The 23,727-nt window shown below is 37.1% G+C and overlaps 1 protein-coding gene across 1 annotated transcript in view; it reads right to left on the bottom strand.

Moving 5' to 3' along the window:
- Positions 1-23,727, bottom strand: part of LOC106867788 (sorting nexin-5) — a 110,755-nt gene that overhangs the window by 73,569 nt on the left and 13,459 nt on the right. The window contains exons 2-4 of the mRNA XM_014912780.2: positions 10,452-10,607; positions 5,442-5,540; positions 1,296-1,426 (exon numbers count right to left, since the gene is read on the bottom strand). Coding sequence (XP_014768266.1) covers positions 1,296-1,426; positions 5,442-5,540; positions 10,452-10,607 — 386 coding nt within the window. The remainder of the gene's footprint in view (positions 1-1,295; positions 1,427-5,441; positions 5,541-10,451; positions 10,608-23,727) is intronic.

The following is a 23,727-nucleotide window of genomic DNA, read 5'->3' on the forward strand; positions in this document are numbered from 1 at the left end:
CTATATTTGAGAGTATGTCATGTTTAAGAAAAAAAAATAAGCATTTTCATTTTTCATGAACGCTGACACTGTCTTCCTTACTCCCCTCTCCCACTTTTTCTTTTGTTAGACGCTTTCTGTCTCCCTCTCCCACTTTTTCTTTACTTTTTTTTATTAGACGCTGGCAAACAAACTGTCTTGGTTACAAAAATTTTCTTTCCTTAGACGCTTTCTGTCTCCCTCTCCCACTTTTTCTTTACTTTTTTTTATTAGACACTAGCAAACAATCTGTATCTCTCCCTCACTCTCCCTCTCACAAACACACTATTTTTCTCTCTCTCCTTCACGCGCCTACGCACAGTTTGACTTTGCCATGTTAACAAACTTCAAAATTGGTAAAAGTTATGGTTGAAAATCGATTTTTACAGCTATACGCGGGTACCTCTGAGAGAGAAAGTTGACGAAAATGCAGATAGGGTCATGACGAATGTCCTCCTAAAATTGGAGCGACATGCGTGCTAATTTGTGGACGTGCATAAACTACATTTGCGTATACACACACACACACACATCCTACCTTTTATAGATATAGATAAAATACTACATTTAGTCATCATTTTTGACGGCAGGAGGCCAGCTAGTAAACACATAATTAGCATGACAATCCCTGCCTTCATCATGACTGTATCAAAAATATTCCATAAGCTTTCTTTTCCTACATTTGCCCATTTGGGTCCTTTTTCCATATTTTCTTATAAACATTTATATACAGTCAACTTTGTTGGTTGTAGATATCCATATATCAACTGAACATTCATAAATGCCCAAATTTTTGAAGTTTCTTGCAATGCTGCACACATATCTTTTATCTTTTACTTGTTTCAGTCATTGGATTGGGGCCATACTGGGATACTGCCTTAATGGGTTTAGAAGAACAAATTGACCCAAGTACTTATTTTTTTAAAGCCTGAAACTAATTCTATCAGGCTCTTTTGCTGAACTGCTAAGTTATGGGGATATAAACAAACAGTGGTTGTCAAATGGTGGTGGGGGAACACACACACACACACACACACACAGATACACACACACACACACATATATCAGACTTCCACACAGTTTCCACTGACCAAATTCACTCTCAAAGTATTGATTGGCTCAAGACAATTGGTAGAAAACACTTGCCCAAGGTACCACACAGCGGGACTGAACCTGAAACATTGTAAAGCATGTTTCTTAATCACACAGCCATGCTTGTACCTAAAATTCACATTTATTTCTCATTATTCATGCATAATTCAAACAGTTTTACTTACTTCTCTATATTTTGACATTCTTTTTGAAACTCATCACCAATAAGAATGTTTGTATCACTTCCAAGTTGTCTCCTAGATTTAGATTCAGCACTTTTTGCATCTACTTCTGGCTTCACTGGAAGAGGTGGCACCTTGTGAAATGGAAGTATTAAATTAGATTATATAAATTAGAATTTGTTCAAGTCACTGATACTAATTTAATGTGGAAATTGTTCGTCTTTTATTCATAATCAATAACTTTTTAAACAATATCTATTTATACAGTAATGTAGCCATACAAAGCACTGATAATGTAAATGCATGTAGCTTGCATACACATGACAGGATCAACCTGGAAGCAAGATTACTTATCTCAAACTTCTTCTCAATTATAAGATGTGTACAATTTCTTAACTCAGTTTGGAATGAGTTGGGTGGTAGCATTGTTTTGGCAAGATTTGGATGTCAAGATACTAGTGATTTTCCTGGACCTAGGTGGTAAGTTGGTGGTGCTGGATGTAAACAGAAGTGTAGGCAATGCCTTTGGTTTAAGGGTTATCTAAATCCCAACTGGGAAGGTATTGCTTGAATTTCTTGAATATTCCAAAGTAGCCTTGAATAAATCACATTTGGATTTTATTTAGATAAAATATTAAGTCATCATATAGGAATGACTTAATATAGCTAGTCAACTACACATCACAGTTTGAGATCAGTCAGTTTGGACAGAAAGCATTGACAAAGATCTGGTTATGGAAGCTAAAGTTTCCTTTCTAGCATGGAAAGTCTATACTCAGGTTAGGTATGTGGGCATGATTTATTGCAGCATGTCACTGCCTTCACCATTTGTCAGTATCTGCTTGGGTCATCTCTTCTGAGCAGTGTCCCAGTCAGTCCCCATCTCTATGAAATACTTCCTCATCTGCCATAACCATAATACATGTGGTCAATGAACACAAGCTATCACCCTAGCTGGATCCTTAGAAAAGAGGACACAGTACACAAGATCCAACTCAGGAAATCAAGCAAGATGACCAAACAGTTGATGCTCCTAAATCATACAAATAACAGGACACATCCAAGTTTCTGAGTATAGTTGTTGGTTGAATACAAAATCTGACCAATGATAACCCATTGTGAAGTGTCCTGGTACCAAAGGATTCCAGGCAGCCCCTAGGAACACTGGACAGTGTTCAAGTTATACAACTGTAGAGCAAAACAAGAAGGGCCAGAGACCTGAAAACCTGAACCTTTGTCCTTTTGCTCACATATAAGCAACAGCAAGTACACTTTTTAAGATTTTGGACTCACAGAAAATGCTGCTATGGATCATGCTGCTGAGATAGGTGAAGTGGTCTACAACTTTGCTATTCTCACCCACAACAGAGACAGACAAGATGGAGTCCCCCAGGAAACCAATGAAAGACTGAATCTTTGTCTTAACCCAAGAAACTCTAAGGCCAGATGGTTCCACTTCCTCACTTAGTGAAAGGAGAGCACTCCTTAAGACATTCAGAGACTCAACAAGAATAATTGCATCATCAGTAAAATCCTGTAATCCTGCTTTCACCAATGAGTGCTCCATGACTCAACTGAGCTACGATCTGGCCAAGTATCCAGTTCAAACAGGCATTGAAAAAAGTGAAAGCCAAAATACAAACTGACGGACACCAGTTCTAACTGAGAAAAAGTCACATGCTGAGCCCCCAATCTGAACTGCACTCACTGTTCCACTACACAAGGCCACCATCAGCCCAACCATTTGGGGAGGTATACTTTGCAGTTCCAGAATTCTCCTGAACAGAATCCACCAAATCAAATGTCTTGCAGAGGCCAACATAAACTGAAACTGGCCCCAACTGAAGATTCTGCCTGCATTTGATGAGTACACAGACAACCAGGATCCTATCAATAGTTGATCTCTTTGGCATGAAACTTGACTGCTTTGGTTATTGAGAGGCAAGTAAATGGTTTCACACTCTGCTTCGAATAATTCTGACAAAGACCTTACTAGGTACTGAGAGGAGTGTAACAGCATTATAGTTGTTATAGTTGAGGAAGTTACTGTTACCTTTCCAGATAGGGATAATTATGCCCCTCTTCCAATCAGGCTGTATGATGCCACTGCTCCAAATTCAGCAGATGATCTGCCACAAGAACAAGACTGCAGCAGGCTTACCTTTCTTGATCATCTCCTCATGAATACCACAAACACCAACTGCTCCCCTTTTCCTCTGCTGATTTACCAATGTAAGAACCTCATCTGCAGATGAGGTTTGTACATCATCTACGGATGGTAGATCACAGCTGACTGGCAGGACAGTCACCAGTGCTGAAAGCATCTTTGTATTCAGATCAGTACTATGCAGGTCCACCTCATACAATTCTTCAAAGTACGATGCCCAGCAAGCCAGCACCTTGGCTCCTCTGTCAGGAGTGCTCTGTCAGAGTTTAACACTCCAGAACACTGAGGGGGATGCTTTACCCTACTAAGAATAGTAATTCCTCCAAAGGTTGTACATGATCAGAAGTGTGAAGCTGACTCTTGATATCTTCACAGATTCCTCAAACCTGCTTTTCTTTGTTGGACCTCAGTGGTCTGACTACCCACATCTCAGACCCTGAAGCAAATCATCAGGGGTTCCACCCAGCCTCACCCTACAGCTGCATTCCACAGTGTGAAGGTCTCCCTGGAAAGGAAACATTTGTTGGCCCTTTTTTGAAAACCGATACACCCACTAGAAGTCGACAGTAGGATGTTCCTATAAGTTTGCCACATTCCTACAGGTCCAGTTGAAGGATCAGCCCCACACAGCTCAGACCCAAGCTACTGCAAATATGTCTTCAACCTTCAACCTCTGAAACTGAGAAAAGTCTACTCTAAATTAATAAAACTAGTTGAGGAGGTGTTGGTGAGGAGAAGTCATCAACAATCAAGGTAGGTTTCTCTCTAAAAAGAACCATAAGTGTAGAATCAATAAGGCATAGCAATAGAGGATAATAGAGATAACACTAGCCTGCAGATTAAAAGTGATAAGAAAAAACATTATGAAAATGACCCTTAACTATTTCTTTGATGCAAAACATGAAAACTGTATTATCAGAGTTAAGGTACATGCTATTAGACCTAGACATGAGGGCACAAAAGCTGAGGTTTAATTCTACAACTTTCATCATCTATTTCCAGCTGTCAGACTTTGGGTGCTAAATATATTGTAGGACTAATTTGAGAAGTGCATTGATAGCTAAATTAAAACATGATTCATAATACATTTGATATATGTTATACAGAAGACTTTCTTTTCTCGTAAATATCTGTACCATTCCACTTACATTCAACTCCTTACACCTTGATGATATGCCTTGGCACACCTTCACCACCATCTCCTTTTTCTCTCTTTCTCCCCCCCTCTCTCTCTCTCTCTCTCTCCAACTAGAGTAACCATGTATCTTTTCTACAGCAAGACACTTATTTCTGTCCCACTATCATAGTTTAACTTCTCATTACCTGACACAAAACTACCTCCCTCAACAATGCTCCCTCTGTCAGTTATGGGATCTTTGTCTTGCAAGTTACTTGGTGACCTTGCTGGTGCTAGTACCACATAAAAAGAACCCAGTATACTCTGTAAAGTCATTTGACATTAGGAAAAGCATCCTGCCATAGAAACCATATTAAAGCTGATAGTAGAGATTGGCACAGTCTTCTGTCTTACCAGATCTTGTCAAACCATCCAACCCATGATAGGATGGAAAATAGATATTAAATGGTGATGATGATGATTTCAGAAAGAATGTAACAAAATATCCTAAACACATAATGAAAGCATCAAGAGAAATATGAAAGAGTAATACAGATACAACACCAATTTTCCAAAGTTTTCTGGATTACTGATTTTTCACTTCTGAATTAAGCAGGTATTAAATTTACTTAAATAATTAAATAAAATACAGGCACTTCCACTTTAGTATAAATGATAGAATTTTATCAATGCTGTACTGTGCAAGGTACTGAGAAAATGGGTCACTCTGTAAACTAATTTAGCAGCTGTGGGAATTTTAAGTTTCTGATTGTAAATTCATGCGGATTATAAGAGGTCCTGGGCTAGCAGTATCTAGAAAGTTGGTATTGTACTTATATATTATAATATATGAATTGAAACTTACAATGAGACCACTTATATCATTCTGGGTAGTGAGACAATGATGCAACCATTCGAAATCTTCATAAAATCTTTGCAACAACAATGCTTCTTCAGTATCTCCCTGAAATAGATAAAATACTTTTTATAAAGAAAATGTGAGTGAAAGAAGCAAAAAGATATTTCCCAAATTTATTCAAATATAGCTCCTTTGAGAGTCAATAAAGAAGATAGTAGCCCAAGGATGATGTTTTCCTCTCTCCCTTTAACTGCCATATTCTGGATGTTCCAATGGGTTAATGGTGAGAGGGTCAAGAAAATGCTTGCTCACAGAAGCTACAAAAACAATTAGTGGAAGCATGGTACACGCAGATACTTCCAGATTATCTTCAACTTCAAGTGACGGCAGTAGCTGTGTGTGCGTGTGTGTGTGTGTGTGTGTGTGTGTGTGTGTGTGTGTGTGCACGCATGTGCTTTTCAGGTCAATAAATTATGTACAAGTTACATGCTGGGGTCAATTTAATCAACTGCCCCCCAATAACTCCCCAAAAATTTGGGCCTTATGCCTAGAGTAGAAAAGAATATGCTGTGCTTGCGAAAACCCATCAAGCCAAGTGAGATCATAGTCATGGTCGATATCAGTTATTCACATAACTGACACTTGTGCTGGTAGCATGTAGAAAGCACTCATTACACTCTTGGAGTGGTTGGCATTAGGAAGGGCATCCAGCCATAGAAACCATGCCAAATCAGAGTGGAACATGGTGTAGCCCTACAGCATACCATTTTCAGTTAAACCATCTAAACCATGCCAACATGGAAAGCAGACACTAATTGATGATCATGATGATATATACACTTAGACACACACACACAAACACATATATGTATGTATCTACGCATGTATCTCTGTGTTTCTCTCTCTCTCTCTTTCTAAATTGTGAACGGCCACCTTAATAATTTATAATTCTAACTTCACCATTTTCAAAATCAGTCGATATTTGCTATAGTGTTCTCTATAAGGCTAACAGGGTGACTTAGATTCATTAACCCTTGGTGACAGAGTAATGGGTCACTGCCGAGTATTGATTAAATCTGAAATCAGCAATATGACTCCATCTCACTTATCGTAGGGAGGGAGGCTGTCTCTTTTGTCAGCTGTTAGAAAAATTCTCTCATGTGGCTAAGAATTATATATATATATATATATATATATCCAAAATTTAGGGAATGGATTTATCTACTCAAATCCCTGAGTTAACACAGCATCCCCTAATAACAATGTAAATTTCATATAATCAAGGCATCCTTGGCCTGAAGAATAGCATGTAATCTACCCCTCATTTGGATAATTTACTCCTTCCAAGGTTCTGCTAGCTATGAAAATATGTAGTCTGGATTTTATCTACTCCATTCCCTAAATTTTGGATGTTTACTTGCAAATACAAAAACCCCTGTTGCTAACTATGTAGTATAAAATTAACTTTTTTCAGTTTATCATGCTTTGATATGGGAAAAGTTCACAATCTTCTGTGCTAATAAACCACTATTACTCTTGAAAGTTGTTTTTATATCTTCTATAGATTGCTTGAAACTCATTAATTTCATACACCTTGATCCTTGGATCTTCCCTTTACATATCTACACACACACACACACACACACACACACACACACACACACATATACATATGATGGCGATATATATACATATGAAACAACCTTAGCCTTCTTTGGACTTGGGAGTAGCAAAAATATGAGAGAGGAGTGTCTGATGGGGTAGATACAGATCTGTTCATTCAAAATATGGAATTATAGTATTTCATTACAATATACTATACTAGCAATGCAATATACCATATTTAACTTTTAAAATCTTGTTGAAACTTTTTAAGCAGGCAATTACCTAAATATAGGGTTCTTTATTTAAATGCTTATAGTGTCTTTATTGAGGTCAGATTATTATGACAATAGGCAGTTTTTCAGAAAAGAGTTAATTTTTTTAATGTAAGTAGTGCTTTGTTTAAATATAATGTTATGCAAGTGTGCTTGTGAATTAATAACACAATAAATAATAACTAGAAACAGATTCACTTTAATTTTTAAAAAATGATGACGAAAATGATGTTAGTAATAAATTAAATGTAATCAGAAATAAATACAGACATATATTACAAAAGAAAATGCTTTACCTTGACCTTTTTTAGCTGATTCAGTTTGAAATTTATAGGTAAGCTGTTACTTTCATCAGAAACAACATACCCAAATATGCATGAATTTTATTAATACATATAGAAACACCCCTTTCATTATGCATACAAATTTGTTTGTTGGATGAATACAGAAAAATACTACAGACCTAAAGGTATTTTTGGAGGAAAAAGACACTTGACAAAACCTCAGTGCCCAACTATTCTTCAGGTAATATTTCATTCAAGTCACCCAATGAAAAATAGGATAGATCTACAAGGTGGTACCAAAAGGTTCCCAGACTAATTATGTTTATTAAAAAATTATTATTACTTAAGTTTTAACATCATCTCTTTTGAAAAAGTCACCTTGCATGCACCAGTCCTGGTGTTCTTGCCACTTTTGGAAGTTGTTTTTGGAAATTACCTGGAAGTTTTCTGTGAGTTAAGGACCTTCTGTGATTCACTCTAGATCTTGACAACAGTGCTAAAATGGCAACCTTTGAGCTACATTTTCATCTTGGGAAAGAAATGGAAGTCCACAGGTGCTAAATCTGGCGAATAGGATGGGTGTTGGTTTTGGTGAGAAGCTCACGAATGAGGAGAGCTTGGTGACAGGGTGCATTGCTGTCATGAAGAACCCAATTCTTCACACTCCACAGATCCAGTTGCTTTTGCCAAATGTTCTCCCTCAACTGTTTCAAAACATGACAGTAGAACTCTCGATTGACAATCTGGCCCTGAGGGAAAAATTCTTGATGCACAATATTGCGGCTGTCAAATAAAACAATGAGCATATTCTTGATTGAGCTGTGGCTCTGTCATGCCTTCTTCAGTTGTGGAGATGAAAGGCTTTTCCATTGTGACAACTGCTGCTTCATCTCAGAGTTGTACTTGAAGACCCAACTCTCATCACTGGTGATGATCCTCTACATAAAGCATGCTGACAGAGATTTTGACAAACTTCCATGCAATGTTCTTTCTGCTCAGTGGTCAGCAGATGGGGGACAAATTTGGCAGAGACATGCCACATGTTCAATCCAAACATTAGGATTGCCTACACAGACCCATATGACAGACCAACAACATCAGTAATGTTATTGACTGTCCTCTGACGATGCTCATGCACAAACTGATGAATTTTCTCCACATTTCTGGAGGTGATGCCAGAAGAAGGTCTTCCAGATCACTCCCCATCTTTCAGGGACATTCTTCCACTTTTGAAGCACCCATGCCACTCAAAACATTGTATATTACCCATTGCCTCATCGCTGTAAGTTTGCCAAAGCACACTCAATGTCTCTGTGTTGGACTTCCAAAGTTTGATACAAAATTTCATGTTGGCTTTTTGTTCCAACTTCCTGTCCATAACAAAATCGTAGATTATTGCATACATGTGACCACAAAAACACAAATTTCACAACTTGTGAAGTAAACACAGTGATGTCACTTGGCACCTTGCCTCATGAAGGTCACTCCTAGCTCTCAATGCACATGCAGCCATGTGATGCGATCTGGTACACAACCATGTGCTGCCATCTGTTAGTGTACTGCAGAACTAGTCCAGGAACTTTTTGATACCACCTCATCAGCAAAGTCAGATAGCAAAGTGCATAGGGAAGGACTAAATATATCACTCTGGTTATCATCTACAAAGCCTCATCTACTAATACTTCACTGATCAGATAATGGAAGAAGTTAGCATTCAAAGAATGATTAGCTGCATTTTTCAAAAAAAGTTTCAAAAAAAAAAACTCTGAGAAAGTCAGTATTAATAATAAATGATACAGACGGTAAATAAATGCAAGAGGTGGGGTTCAATGTTGTTTTTCTTATAAAAGAGAGTTCATAGTTAATGTAAATAAGGGTAGGTTGACTCATGCAGTTTCAAGCAGTAGAGAACTGACAGTTGCAGTATAGATTCATGTCGTACAAGATGTTAACAATTATTAACCCAGGAGTGCCACTAATAAAGCTTCTGTCTACATCTCTCAGTTTCCTACAGTTACAATTACACATCTCTATCTAAGCTTGTCTTGTTTCTAATATAACTTACTTTAAACATTTCAACCAACCAATCTTACTTCCATTGAATCCTAAAAAGAGTTCTTATATATTGAGACTGAGACCTTTGGAGATATGCTGTGATTCAGAAGACCTGGCAAATAAAGTGAGATTGCAATCATGGCTGATACCAGTGCTGCATGTCCAGCCCATTCAAAAGTACTCTTGATGCGTTGGACAATATGATATGTTTGAGAAGGCTTGTTGAGTCAAGTAAAATCAAAATCGTAGCTGTAGCCAGCAATCCCTGACTGGCTCCTGTTCCGGTGGCACATAAAATGCATCATCCAAATGTGGTTGATGCCAGTGCCCCCTGACTGGCTCCTGTGCTGGTGGCATGTAAAAAGCACCATCAAAACGTAGTCAATGCCAGATCCGCCTGACTGGCTCTCATGCCAGTGGCACGTAAAAAGCACTATCCGAATGTGATCAATGTCAGGGTTCCCATGCCAGTAGCACGTAAAAAGCACCATCTGAACATGATCGATGCCAGGTCCATCTGAATGGTTCCTGTGCTGGTGGCACATAAAAAGCAGCCACTACACTCTTGGAGTGGTTGGCATTAGAAAAGGCATCCAGCTATAGAAACATTGCCAGATCAGATTGGAGCCTGGTGCAACTACTGGCTTTTCAGACCTCAGTCAAACTGTCCAACCTATACCAGCATGGAAAACGAACATATGAGGATGATGTATCGGCTCCTAACTGAAACAATAATGGAAGAAACACTAACCTTTAACCTTTGCATAGGACAATAAAAAACAATATACAATTAAACCTACCTTTAGTGATTTTATGGTAAAATTTAATGTATCACCATCCTTTACAGCTTTTAATACTTCAACATTGAATTTTTGATTATCTGCAATTTTTTCTGAATGTGTTAATGAAGAGCCATTTTCTTCATCAGAAGCAGTTTCAATATTTTCATCAAGTGGCTGCATTAATATAAAAATATGTAGCAAAAATTGAAAAGAGAATGTTACAAATGAAATAAAAATCTAAAATAATTTAATGGTCTTAAGTAATTCATGCAGGAAACTTTAACTTATAAACCATTGATAACAATGACACTTATCATTATTATTGTCTGTTTCATACCTAATTTTCAACAACTCTTTGTGGGATATGAATGCAAAGTAGACATTGACTTTACAGGATACAATTGCAGCATGGTATTTTTGAGCAAGTGTATTGGATTATGTTCAACATAAATACAGATATAAACGTGTGCATGTGTGTGTATGTGTGTGTGTGTGTGTGTGTGTGTGTGTGTGTGTGTGTGTGTGTCTGTGTGTGCAAATACATATATGCACATGCACTCACAGATATATATGCACATGCTTGTACTGATATAAACATATAAATGTTAATACTGATACCAACTTACATGTTTATATATGAGGTGGGCTGAAAAGTTCATAGGCAAACTACGAAGGAGAAATGCTAGAGGTGTAAAATTTTGCATGCATTAATTTCACGACATTTTATTAATAACTACATAGGAAGGGCATCCAGCTGTAGAAACTCTGCCAAATTAGATTGGAGCCTGGTGTTGCCATCCGGTTTCACCAGTCCTCAGTCAAATCGTCCAACCCATGCTAGCATGGAAAGCGGACGTTAAACGATGATGATGATGATAGCTTCTTTCCAGGTAAACTAACATCTGACTGTTCAAAGAAGACTTCAGCAGTAACTAGTAACATAATTTTATGATATTTCTATGAATCAGTATGGGAATGTCTGACAATTTGTATTAATTGATGAATGGAACCTATCTAATTTTAATATCAAAAATACAACTGATATGTTTATTTACTTTCTTGTTGAGATTCTAGGATTACACCCAACTCCACTTGAATCCAAGACAACTTCGTAATAAATGAAATATCTAATATTTCACTTCTTAATAAGTGAAATATCCAATTTATGCTATATTCATTTATTTGGTTATGACTAAATAGCTGTGGAAGATATTATGTAATAAACATTACATAATGGGCATGACTATATCATTACTGTCATCCGTGTCTACATATATGATGTTTGCTTTGTCACACACAGGTTGTTAAAACACTTGTAAACCATGGAATAAATGTAATACCAACTAATCTATTCTTCACTTCTTACTTATGCTCCATAAGGGAAGTAAGCCTTCTGGATATTTTGTTTGAAACCCATGATTCTACTGGAGAAATTCTCCTTCATACAATTTCAGACAGCTGGGAGTGTTGCCTGAGGTAAGCACATAGAATATCCAATCCCTTTTCACTTACTATACATACATACTATGGATGTGTGTGTGAGTACATATACACATACACATATATACTTATCTACACACACATACATGTCCCTACATAGAAATACATGCATACACACATATTCGTATACATATATTATGTTACCATCCATATTAGACTATAGTATCAGTATACAGCAGTGAGAGTTTAATGCAATTAATAAACACCAAAACCTGAACAGAATTTTTGTCGCACATTGAGCACATCGAATCATTTGTTTTTATATATAAGGGTGGGCTGAAAAGTTCATAGGATGACTATGAAGGAATATTGCGAGAGCTGTGAAATCTTGCATTAATTTCAACTCCACTTATTAATAACTGCATTATTCTTTTCCAGGTAAACTGACATTTGACTCATCAAAGAAGGCTTTACATGTAATTAGTTGTGGCTTCACTTGAAAATGGACAAAATTTGGCATTGTGATGTTATCAAGTACCTGCAGAAAAATGGTTTAGTCCCCAAGGACATTATGCAGACATGGTTGCTACATTAGAGGATGATGTTCCAGTTTTATCAACAGTGCAAAAGTGGGCAGCTGAATTTTGGAGGGGAAAGGAGTTTTGAAGATGACCCAAAGTCTGGACAGCCTGCAACTACCACCCCTGAGGAAAACATTGATCATGTTCACCATGTGGTGATGAATAACAAGCTATTGACTATAAATCAAATAGCCACTTTTTTTCCAACAGGATGAAAGCTTCTTTACCAATTGGGTTCCAAGCACTGCAACACTGATGGAAGAAGTGTATTGACCATAAATGGGATTATGTTGAAAAATAAACCTCATTTAGTCACATTCCATTAGAGTATCTTGGCCAAACTATGAACTTTTCAGTCATCTGTCATATGTTTATACAACTACCAACTTATATGCACACACAAGCATGCACATCTTCTCAATCCTCTCTTGCACACAGACAGAGATTATTTTTAATCTCTACTATTTCGACGCAGCAGTTTCAGCAAACTTATTTACCAATTAGCTAACAATTTAGCTATTTGTTCATTTAATACTTAATCACACTAGAATTTAATATTATTAATAGTTATCTCCAAGCTAACATGGCAGTCCAAGAAAATAGGACAAATGCTGCTGTTGATTAGTTCCAAGAGGCCATCGCCTCTAGCTAGCTATGTGACACACAAGCCTGTGTCCATTATAACCTTTGAACAGGGGAGGTCAGCAGCTTCCCCGTGCTGGTTTGACATCCACAGACTAGTTTCGGGGTAGTTGCCCCTTATCAATGTGGAGTAGCTGAACTCAGCAGGTGTTGCTGCTGACCATAACTATTAATATCCAGTACCACTGCCGTAGTCTCCTTTAGAGAAATTTAGAAATATTAATATTTCTAATTTAATATTAGTTTTAATTTAATTTTAATTTCATGTCCACTCATTCGAATGAACTTTGTGTAATGTTTCTCCCTTCTCATTCCATTTTTAGGATCAAGAGTCACTGATATATATGTTTACATCTATGTATATACACTTTGCCATTCCCCTTCTCAGGCTCCAGTTGAATGAATATTATGCTTCTATCACAAATTTATCATGTGAGTTATTATTTATCTGTGACACTTTCTTGATATTTATCAACATTGCATCTACATCTCCTTGAGTTTTATTTTCAGTATCTTTTCCTTTCATCTACTACATAACTACACTCTAATCAGGATTTTCACACTAATGTTAATTTGATTCTTCCAAATCAACACACCCCTGCTGTCAGCACCATTATCATTCTTGTTATTTCTGGTGTAAGGGTCACCATCAACACTTAGTAGCTGTCTTCATGGCAGCTGGTTTTGGTCTTGTCTTCTACAATTGGATTGCTGCAACATAGAACATCTGCTCAGTGGTTATAGTGAATGTCACCATTCAGCACCATGTACTCAGTCCATCAAGATTGTCCCCTCTCGTCTCTGTATTGACTCTTGAACCATTACTTCAGAAACTGGAGATGTTGAGAGGCATCCTATACAAACTAAGATGTGGAAGGACTGTGTTGGCATACACAGATGATGTCACCCTGATAGTGTTGGATACCAAGCACATCAAGATAATTGGCACTGCTCTAAGAAAGAGGAATAAAAATCAACCAAGAAAAGTCAGTGGGCCTGCAGCTTGGCACCCGGAGCAGAACTTCTTTGGTACCCGGAGAGCAGTCAAATTGCTTGGAGTCTGGTTTGATCCAGATCTCCAAGTAAAGAAGAATTTGGATGATGTGACAATCAGAGTGGCCAAACTCACCCAGAAATGAGGCAAGAGAAAGCTATCCTTGAAAGGTTGTTTGTCCCCTTGTGGGCAATAAAGAAATGAGAAAGCTATCCTTGAAAGTTTGGCAGAGGTGGCACATGTATATATCACCTTTGTCATATTACCACCTGATGTCAATGTCTTGCTTCAGTTCATGTCTGACTGGCCTGGAATACTTGCTCTTCCACTTTCTGTGGAAAGGATGCATTCCGTTGGTTAGATACTCCATTTGTTATCAACACTGCTGTGTGGAATACTGGGCATGTTGTGGCTGATGGCATGCAGTGAGGCTGTGACATCTCCAACAATTCTTTGACAGTGAACAGGTATAGTCCCCATTTGTCAGATTCATTTACTCCACAGCTCATCTCTTTGATAGAGCTGCAGTCATGGATCAGGCAAAGACCAAGACAAGGCACTTGGCAATGGCCTTGTGATCAAGTATTCATAGCTATCTGCCAGTTGAGTAGTGCACTTGGAGCAATTTCAACCACATAATTCTACAGAGGGGAAGTTGTGGGCAAGAATGACAATGTTCTTAAGAAAAGCCTGTGAGTTGACAAAAGTCAACTGACTGGTCTGTCCCAGAAGTCTTTTGGACCAGAGTTCAAAGAAAATTTCCAGAAATCCTTAGCCTAAGGCACAGAAGTGCCATCAGCCAGGCCTGGCCAAGATGCATGCTGAGTGGTGAAAATGTTCCACATTCACTCATCCAGTGCCTGAACATTGTTCACATGTGTGTTTATGTCAAACAGCTGTTGTCATGCATAGGAAGGATCTGGCTACTGGTTGAATACATTGTAAAGATAATTCCACCAACTTCTTTGGCCTGGAAGGACAGGCAGTGTTTATCTGTCTAGTAGCCTTAGCAAAAGAAGATGTGTGGTCAACCAGATTGAAAGAGTTGAAGACTCCTTCTTTTTTGGCCATGCCCTCATCGTCGACTTTTCCAAGTTCAGCTTGAAAAGGAAAGTAAAGGGGAGGAATGAAGTGCTACCTCCTAATAATTTTGCTGAAAGATGTATGAGAATGGCAAGTATGGTTTGAGTGAATGGGCCTACTCTGAGCATACACTTGTAGAATGAAGTAAAACAATATACAAAAAGCAATTGCCTTAATGGTCAGGGTAACAATGGTTTCATAGTGTTTCCATGAATAGCTCTTGGAAATTTCCCTCTTAGAGGAGTCTTTGTTAAAATTTATTATTAGCTATTTTCTCTTTACACACTCTTTCATGTAATCTCTCATTGTACCATCCTAATCATTTTATAAAGCCTTAGTGGTTAATAAAGAAATCATAATTTTTTTATAATTTATTCTATTATTTTATTATTAGTAGGCCCCACGTAAACTCCATGGAATGGAAAATATTAAGAAGACCTATTTAAAAGAGAAAGGATGATTTGCATTTTTACAGCATTCATAGTTTAGCTTTCTTCAAATATTCTTGACATTCGTTTACTTTCATATCCTCACGTCTCTGTTGATGTTGTCTTTTACCTCTTTTTATTATATCTTTTCACTGTTCCTCTCTCATTTTCACATCCTTTCTTGGACAGCTGCAACTGTGTTTTTTGTGAATCCAGAGTTTAGGCTAAATTCACTCAGATAAACAAATAGCAATTTTTTAAGAGAGCAGAAGATAAATAATTGTACCTATGCGTATGTGATGGTTGCTATAAAAAAGGGTTAGTTCAATACAAGAAATACTTTTCACTATCAACACACCACCGTTATCTGCCCCTCTCTCTCTCTCTCTCTCTGTCTCTCTGTCTCTCTCAGTATAACTGCCTCCCCTGTCCATCTCTCTATCCACCTTTCCCTTCAGCTAACTTTATAACTACATAATAAGTATTCCTTCTCCACCCCACCACATGTCATTAATACTTCTCACTCCCTCTTTTTCTCTCATCGTCTTTTTTCTCATTCTTCACCTCTGCTTTCAGCTGACTACATAACCATTTGGCCTGAATGTATTATTAATCACCATTCTTTAGCTCTACCTCTCTTCTTTCTTCACTCCTCCTTATCCCTCTTTCTCTCATTCTTATTCCACCTCTCACTCACTCCACTTCCACCTCTCTAACAGTGAATGGACAAGCAGATTATTATATGGATTATTATTATGATTATTATTATTATTATTATTATTATTATTATTATTATTATTATTATTATTATTATTATTATTAAGGCAGTGAGCTGGCAGAATTGTTAGCATGCTGACTGAAATGCTTAGCAGTGTCACTATATTCCAAGTTCAAATTCCATCAAGGTAACTTTGCCTTTCATCCTTTTAGGGTCAATAAATTAAGTACTGGGGTCGATGTGATTGACTTGCCACCTCCCCACAAATCTCAGGCCTTGTGCCTATAGTAGAAAGGATTAATATTATTATATTTTAAAAAGGATTGACGTAACTCTTCACGAAGGTAAATAGTCATGATGAAGAGTGCGATTCGATTGTATAAATGTTTTATTCGTTGAACAATATTTCGACAGAAAGTCTGTCTTTCTCAAGTTCAAACCAAAAGGTGATTGAAAATTCAAAATTTCAGAAATCTAAACGTAAACTATGTAAACGCTGGTTACTCTTGTTCATAGTTGACTATTATTATTATTATTATTAGTATTAGTAGTAGTAGTAGTAGTAGTAGTAGTAGTAGTACCACCACCACCACCACCACCACCCCACCAAATCCAAGCCTCCTCTCCTTTTTTTACTATTTCTGTGTACTGTAGTTACTAATTTATCTTTTTTTTCTTCTATTTATCCTAACTTTATTCACATCTTATCATTGTTGTTTCTTTTGGTTCTTATTTGATTAATTGATTATAATTATTGCTGTTGCTATTGTTATTATTATAATTGTTGTTGTAAATATTATTTTTAAAATCACCTCTCCATCCTCACAAATACTCCCCCCACTTAGCGAAGAGAACTTTGCCCTTTTTCCTTTGTTTTATTCTTTTTTATCTTGCAAATTACTTGGCAACTTCACTAGTACCAGTGGCACAAAAAAGGTACCCAGTACACACTGTAAAGTAGTTGGTGTTAGGAAGGGTCTCCAGCCATCAAAACTATACCAAAGCTGAGATTGAAGCACAACACAGCTCTATTGCTAACTAGATCTTTTCAAACTGAACAATCTGTGCCAGCATGGAAATTGGACATTAAATGCTGATGATGATGATATGCATTGTTAGAAGGAAGCTGATCAGGTTCCTAGAAGGAAATGGTTTGCTCACTACAATGCAATATAGCTTCCATTTGGGAAGGAGCTTCCTTAGCTACTGCAATATTATAGCTAGGTACTGAAAAAAACTACTCAACCATTCAAATATGGATGTGATATATCTCAACCTTGCCAAGGTCTTTGCCAGTGCAAACTATAGGCACATAAGAGGTACACTAGAATTACATGACAGTCAACAGAGAAAGTAAACTTTGCATGTGGCATAAGTGCAATAAATATTAAGAGCACATAGGAAATAGATGTTCTAGAATACTCAGGAAGCAGATACAGTAGATAGTTTCTCTTACCTAAGAGACTTAATGCACAATGGAGGGAATGTTCTGAAAGTACTGGGTCATCCCATAAATAATGCAGTTTTTTCAATTGCATGAACTAAAAGAAAAAGGGGGACAGGACAAACTATCTGCATCAACTTGCTATAAAAGCAGGTAGTAATTTTACCTTGTCCTTATTCTTCGCACAAGTTTCGAAGAGCACAGTTCAATTTTAACAGTTATTTTTTCAAAGCTATAATGGAAGATATTCAGCATATTTTGCTTTATGAATTCAATAAAGGCAACAACGCAACAAAAGGCATGTGGAATATTAATGCAGTATATGAGGATCGGGCAATAAGCACAAGCCAGTGTAAATAGTGGTTCCAAAAATTTCAAGCCAGAAACTACAGTCCAGAAGACAAGCCTCATCCTGGAAGATCTGTAGAGCTCGATGAAGACATCCTGCAAAGCCTGGTGGAACAAAATCCCATCGTAACTGTTGAGGAACTAGCAGAGAAGCTTGAATTCGGTCGTTCAACAATTCATCGACACCAGCACCAGAAGAAAAACGGCCATCTTTGGTTTCAAAACAATTGGGATTCTTCCATCAGGATAATGCTCAGCCACATACAGTGAGAATGACATTCCAAAGGCTGGAGCAGTTAGAATGGGAAAAGTGTCCCCACCCATCATATTTGCTGGGCATTACCCCATCCGATTATCATTTATTTCACAGTCTTCAAAATCATTTAGATGGAAAAAATATGAAATCTGTAGATGAGGTCAGAACAGTACTGGAAGAGTAGTTTTTGTCATGAACTAGTGAATTTTGGAAGAGGGGCCTTGCAAGTCTACCACAGAGGTAGAAGAACACTGTAGAAAATGAAGAAGAGTATATTTTAGATAAAAAAAAGAACTTTGTTTATCTTAATTTTGATAAATAAAATAAGTATAAAAACTTGCATCATTTATGGGATGACCCAATATAATTGCTACAATAAGAACCAGATGGAAAATTGCTCAGAGCTATTACCTCTGTTGGTAACAAAACATTCTCTCTCAGAATGAAAGGCAAAATTGTACTTGTGTATAAACAGCAATGCTATATTGTAGTGAAACATGGGTTGTGAAAGAAGACATGAATACTAGAAAGTAATGAAACTAGCTTGCCTCTTTATATGTTTAACATAAATATGCCTGAACAAAAACACAAATGTACTGAGAGAAAAATTAGGCATAAGAGGCATCAGATGTGGTGTGTAAGAGAAGACACTGTGCTGGTTTAATCATGTGATATGTACAAATGAGGAGAGGACAGCTGCATAAAGAAGTGCCAATTACTAAATGTAGAAGGACCCTGTGAAAGTGGGAGACCCAGGAAGACACAGGATGCAGTAGTGAAGACTGACCTCAAGATGTTGAGTCACATGGAGATGACAAAGGATTGGGACAAATGGCAATATGCTATGCTTGAGAAAACCTGTGTGAATATGGACCTATCAATGATTTACAGATCCTTTTCCAGATGTTGCAGTGGTGGTCACCGACATTTGGAGGTAGACTGGGCCTAGCTCTACACTGGGGGTTTTTTCCCTTCAGAATGTTGATCTTTGCTGCCTCAAAATTGGAGATGGCTTGGTAGCAAGAACTTCTCCACTGACCTCTATTCAGTGAGTGCTTCCAGTTCTCATATCTTCAGAATTATCTTGCAGATTTTCAAGCTGTTCTTTATGCAAGTATATTTTATGTGTATATATGCATATATATATATATATGTATTAGGATGTCCCATTTTCAGGACAAAAATTTTTTATGATTGCACCATTATCTTGTGTGGTGCCAGTGGATGAAAAAATGAGGTATACAAAGTAACAAGTCTCTAAAACTATTTTTTTTACTTCAAAAGCTTCCTGAAGCTGAAAAATTGGCCATTTTTATTGTGCTTGTGTAATGTCAAATCAAAAAGTTTAATGTTTATTTTGTAAGTCTCATGTGGAACTAAATTATGCTAGAAAATTATGGTGCAAAGTGTAAAATTCATTTCTAATGACCTTATAACAAGCATAAAATTACATAATTGACTAAAAATGTTAAAACCTACTAGATGTTGAACAACCATGAATAGAAAAGAACAAGGGAACTCTCCACATGAACAAAAAGGTAAGGAGCCTGAACTGCAGCCTCCTGGGCAATTTGGAATGGCAGTTAAATGTATTTTAAATATATTTTCAGCAGGGTTTCCCATATTTAAGTGTTAAGTGAACAATGAACATCTAGTCATAATATTTCCTGTTAAAAATAACTGAATAGGAATGTACTGAGGATTCTATTTATAGTATATAACTATATATATACATATATAAATATATATATATATATATATATATATATATATATATATATAGAATATACTTTAAAAGTATATTCAAAAATGTATTTTGGAAGGTTGTTGTTGATTTACAATAAAAAACTTTTGTCAACCATGATACATTGTGCTTGCCATAAAATCACTAAAAATAAATTATGCACCTGCACTATAATTTTCTAGCATAATGTAGATCCAAATGAGACTTATGAAACAAATATTAAACAGATACCTTTCAATTTGACACTATACAAGCACAATAAAAATGGTCAGTTTTGACCATTTTTTTCAACTTCAGGTGTCTTGTGTAGTCACAAAAATGGTTTTAGAGCCCTATCACTTTGTACGTCTCGTTTTTTTTCATTCACTGGCACCACACAAGACAATGGTGCAATCATAAAATTTTTTTACCCTGAAAACAGGACACCCTAATATATATATATATATACATAAAAATAACAACATATATATGATGGCTGTTCACTCATGACAGAAGAATACCATCACATTTGTGGCTCTGCTGGTGACTAATGAGTTCAGCTCTTGATAAGCATACATGTCTGCAGATATTGCAGAACAAGCTTCTCCCATTCACAACAATGACTGTGTTTTCAAGAAATTTTCTAAAATTATGCATGTAAAATGTGTTTTTCCAAGAATACTCACTCCTTTCCCACTTGTTTCCTCTGCTGGTGGTGATGATAAATCATCTTGCATATTTCACATGTTTTCAACAAGGACTTTACACAATCGTTAAACTGTTGTCTTAGTTTCTGCTGGGGGTTCTTTCCACAGACAAGTTCACCATATAGCATCTGTTTAGAAATCCTCCAATCATTTATCTGGATAAGTTTTCCAGTTCAAAGTACATGATCCTTCTGCACCATTGTCTTAATGCTCAGAAAGTCAGCTCCTCTCAAAACTTCTGTGACTGAAGTCCACAAAGCCTGGCCAACATTCAGAATATATCTCAGCCATCTCTGATGAAAGTGTTCAAGAATCATTACATGATACCTGTAAAGGGTCTATATAAATAAAAGTATATGTATATACACATCTCTCTCTCTCTCTCTCTCTCTCTCTCTCTCTCTCTCTCTCTCTCTTATATATATATGTGTGTGTGTGTGTGTGTATATATATATATATATATATATATATGCATGTATGACAGAGTGTAAGCATCTTGAGAGAAAAGTTGGGCATAAGAGGCAGCAGATGTGGTGTGCAAGAGAGATGACTGTGCTGATATGTTCTCATTGTCACACAAAAATAAGGAAAGAATCCCCAAATGATAACACGTACTTACATACACTCAAACTAATTACACTTACATGCATGTGTGTGTATGTGTGTGTGTTTGTGCACGCACATGTGTAAAAGAACACAAATCAGTTGAAGCTCACTACAGCTGTTTCAGATGTGTTTTTATTGATGAACAAATCAATTACATCATGAAAAAAACTATTTCTTTCAAGTGAATAAAAATTTAAATCTAAAGTTTAACATTTAAGGTTTGGTTCATATCAAATATATTTTAAATCCCTCATCTCGATGAGGATCAGAGAGCAAATATACAAAGCTTAGCTAGACCTTATACGAGAGAAAGTGTCATAAACCCAACAACAAACTAAGCTATTCAAAGTCATCAATGGGTGGTAAGAGGGACAGATAATGAAATACACTTGCACCAGTGCCATATATCAGACAAACAGCATAAAAAAAAAAAAACATACGTATGTATACATACACAAATATAAATACATTTCTTATTAAAATACTTGAGTCAATACTGATTTTTCACCACTATGAAATATGAATCAACCAGTCATGTTAGAACCAAAGTCAGTAACTGTCTAGAAATAGTATATCATCTCTTCTATCCTACAGTGTGCTATTCATAGTTATTTTGGTAATTAATCCCATGGAGTATAAACATTTTATGAAACAACATATTCATCATTGCTTACTGTATGAGTTTCGAAAGAAAAGTACCACTACAGAAGCAATGAAAAATGTTTATGAAGTGTATCCAGATGCAGTGAAAGCTTATATATGTCAGCTGTGGTTTAAAAGGTTTAAAGGTAGCAATTGTGACATATCATCTGACAAGCCTTACTCTAAACAACAACATTTTGAATGAGACTATTGTATTGGATCCATGTCAAAGTACCAGAGATTTGACACAAAAATTTAATGTCATGCTCAACCATCCATAAACATCTCAAGCAAACTGGGAAAACATGCAGAGAGAGAATTTGGAATCCACATGAGCTTACACCCGACAACCAGACACAACATTCTACCATCTGCAGCAGTCTCCTAACCAGGAATAAAAACCTATCATTTCTGCAGTGCATTGTTACAGATGATGAAGAATGGGTTTTGCATTACAACAGCCAATGGTCATCATGTAGTGAGAGGTCAATGCCAACACTAAAACCAAGAACCTCATCCACAAAAATCCTTGCGCTGTGTTTGGTGAAACATGAAATGTATTGACCATTACGAGCTACTGGAACATAGAGGGACCATCAATACAGATGCCTATTGCCAACAACTTGATCATGTAACTTTAAAATTATGTTGAAAGTGGCTAGCTTTGGTTAACAGAAATGGTGTTATTCTCCAGCATGACAATGCAGTCACACTCATGGAAACAAAACCAAAAAGGAAGATCATTAGGATGGGTAGTTTTTCCACTTCCTCCATACTAACCTAACTTAACACCTACAGATTACCATGTGTTTCAGTCACTACAATATTTTATAAGAGGTAAAACATTCAGAAACAGCAAAGAAGTTAAAAGCAGTCTTTCAAACATTTTTTCAGAAAAAGAAATGTTTCATTGAATGTGGCATATCCTTTCTAGTAAAATCCAATTACTTTCTGAACAACCTAATATATATCATCATCATCGTTTAACGTTTGCTTTCCATGCTAGCATGGGTTGGACGATTTGACTGAGGACTGGTGAACCAGATGGCTACACCAGGCTCCAATCCAATTTGGCAGAGTTTCTACAGCTGGATGCCCTTCCTAACGCCAACCACTCCGAGAGTGTAGTAGGTGCTTTTACATGCCACCTGCAGAGGAGCCAGTCTAGCAACTGGCAACAACCTCGCTTAAATGTCTTTTTACATGCCATTGGCATGTGGTAACGATCACACTCAAATGGTGCTATTTACATGCCACTGGCACGGAAGCCAGTCAGCTGCTCGGGCAACGATTGCGCTCAAACAGTGATCTTAGCGCTCCACTAGTACAGGTGCCATCACGATTTCGCTTTCACTTGCCCCAGCATGTCTTCACAAGCCGAGTTTAGTGTCCAATGGAGGAGATGTTGGCAGGGGGTCAGTTGTCAAATTTAGTTTGATTTCGATTTCACTTGCCTCAACAGGTCTTCACAAGCGGAGTTTAGTGTCCAATGAAGGAAAGGTATGCATAAGTGGGCTGGCTACACCCTTGGCAGAGGCCTTGGATTATGGTCTCATTTGGCTTGCCGGGTCTTCTCACGCACAGCATATTTCCAAAGGTCTCAGTCACAAGTCATTGCCTCGGTCATTGCCCCAAAATTTTTGGGGCCCATGACACTGCACGTACCCTAAGTAAGGCATGTG

The sequence above is a fragment of the Octopus bimaculoides genome, chromosome 16 (assembly GCF_001194135.2).
Source record: "Octopus bimaculoides isolate UCB-OBI-ISO-001 chromosome 16, ASM119413v2, whole genome shotgun sequence".
Taxonomy (NCBI): domain Eukaryota; kingdom Metazoa; phylum Mollusca; class Cephalopoda; order Octopoda; family Octopodidae; genus Octopus; species Octopus bimaculoides.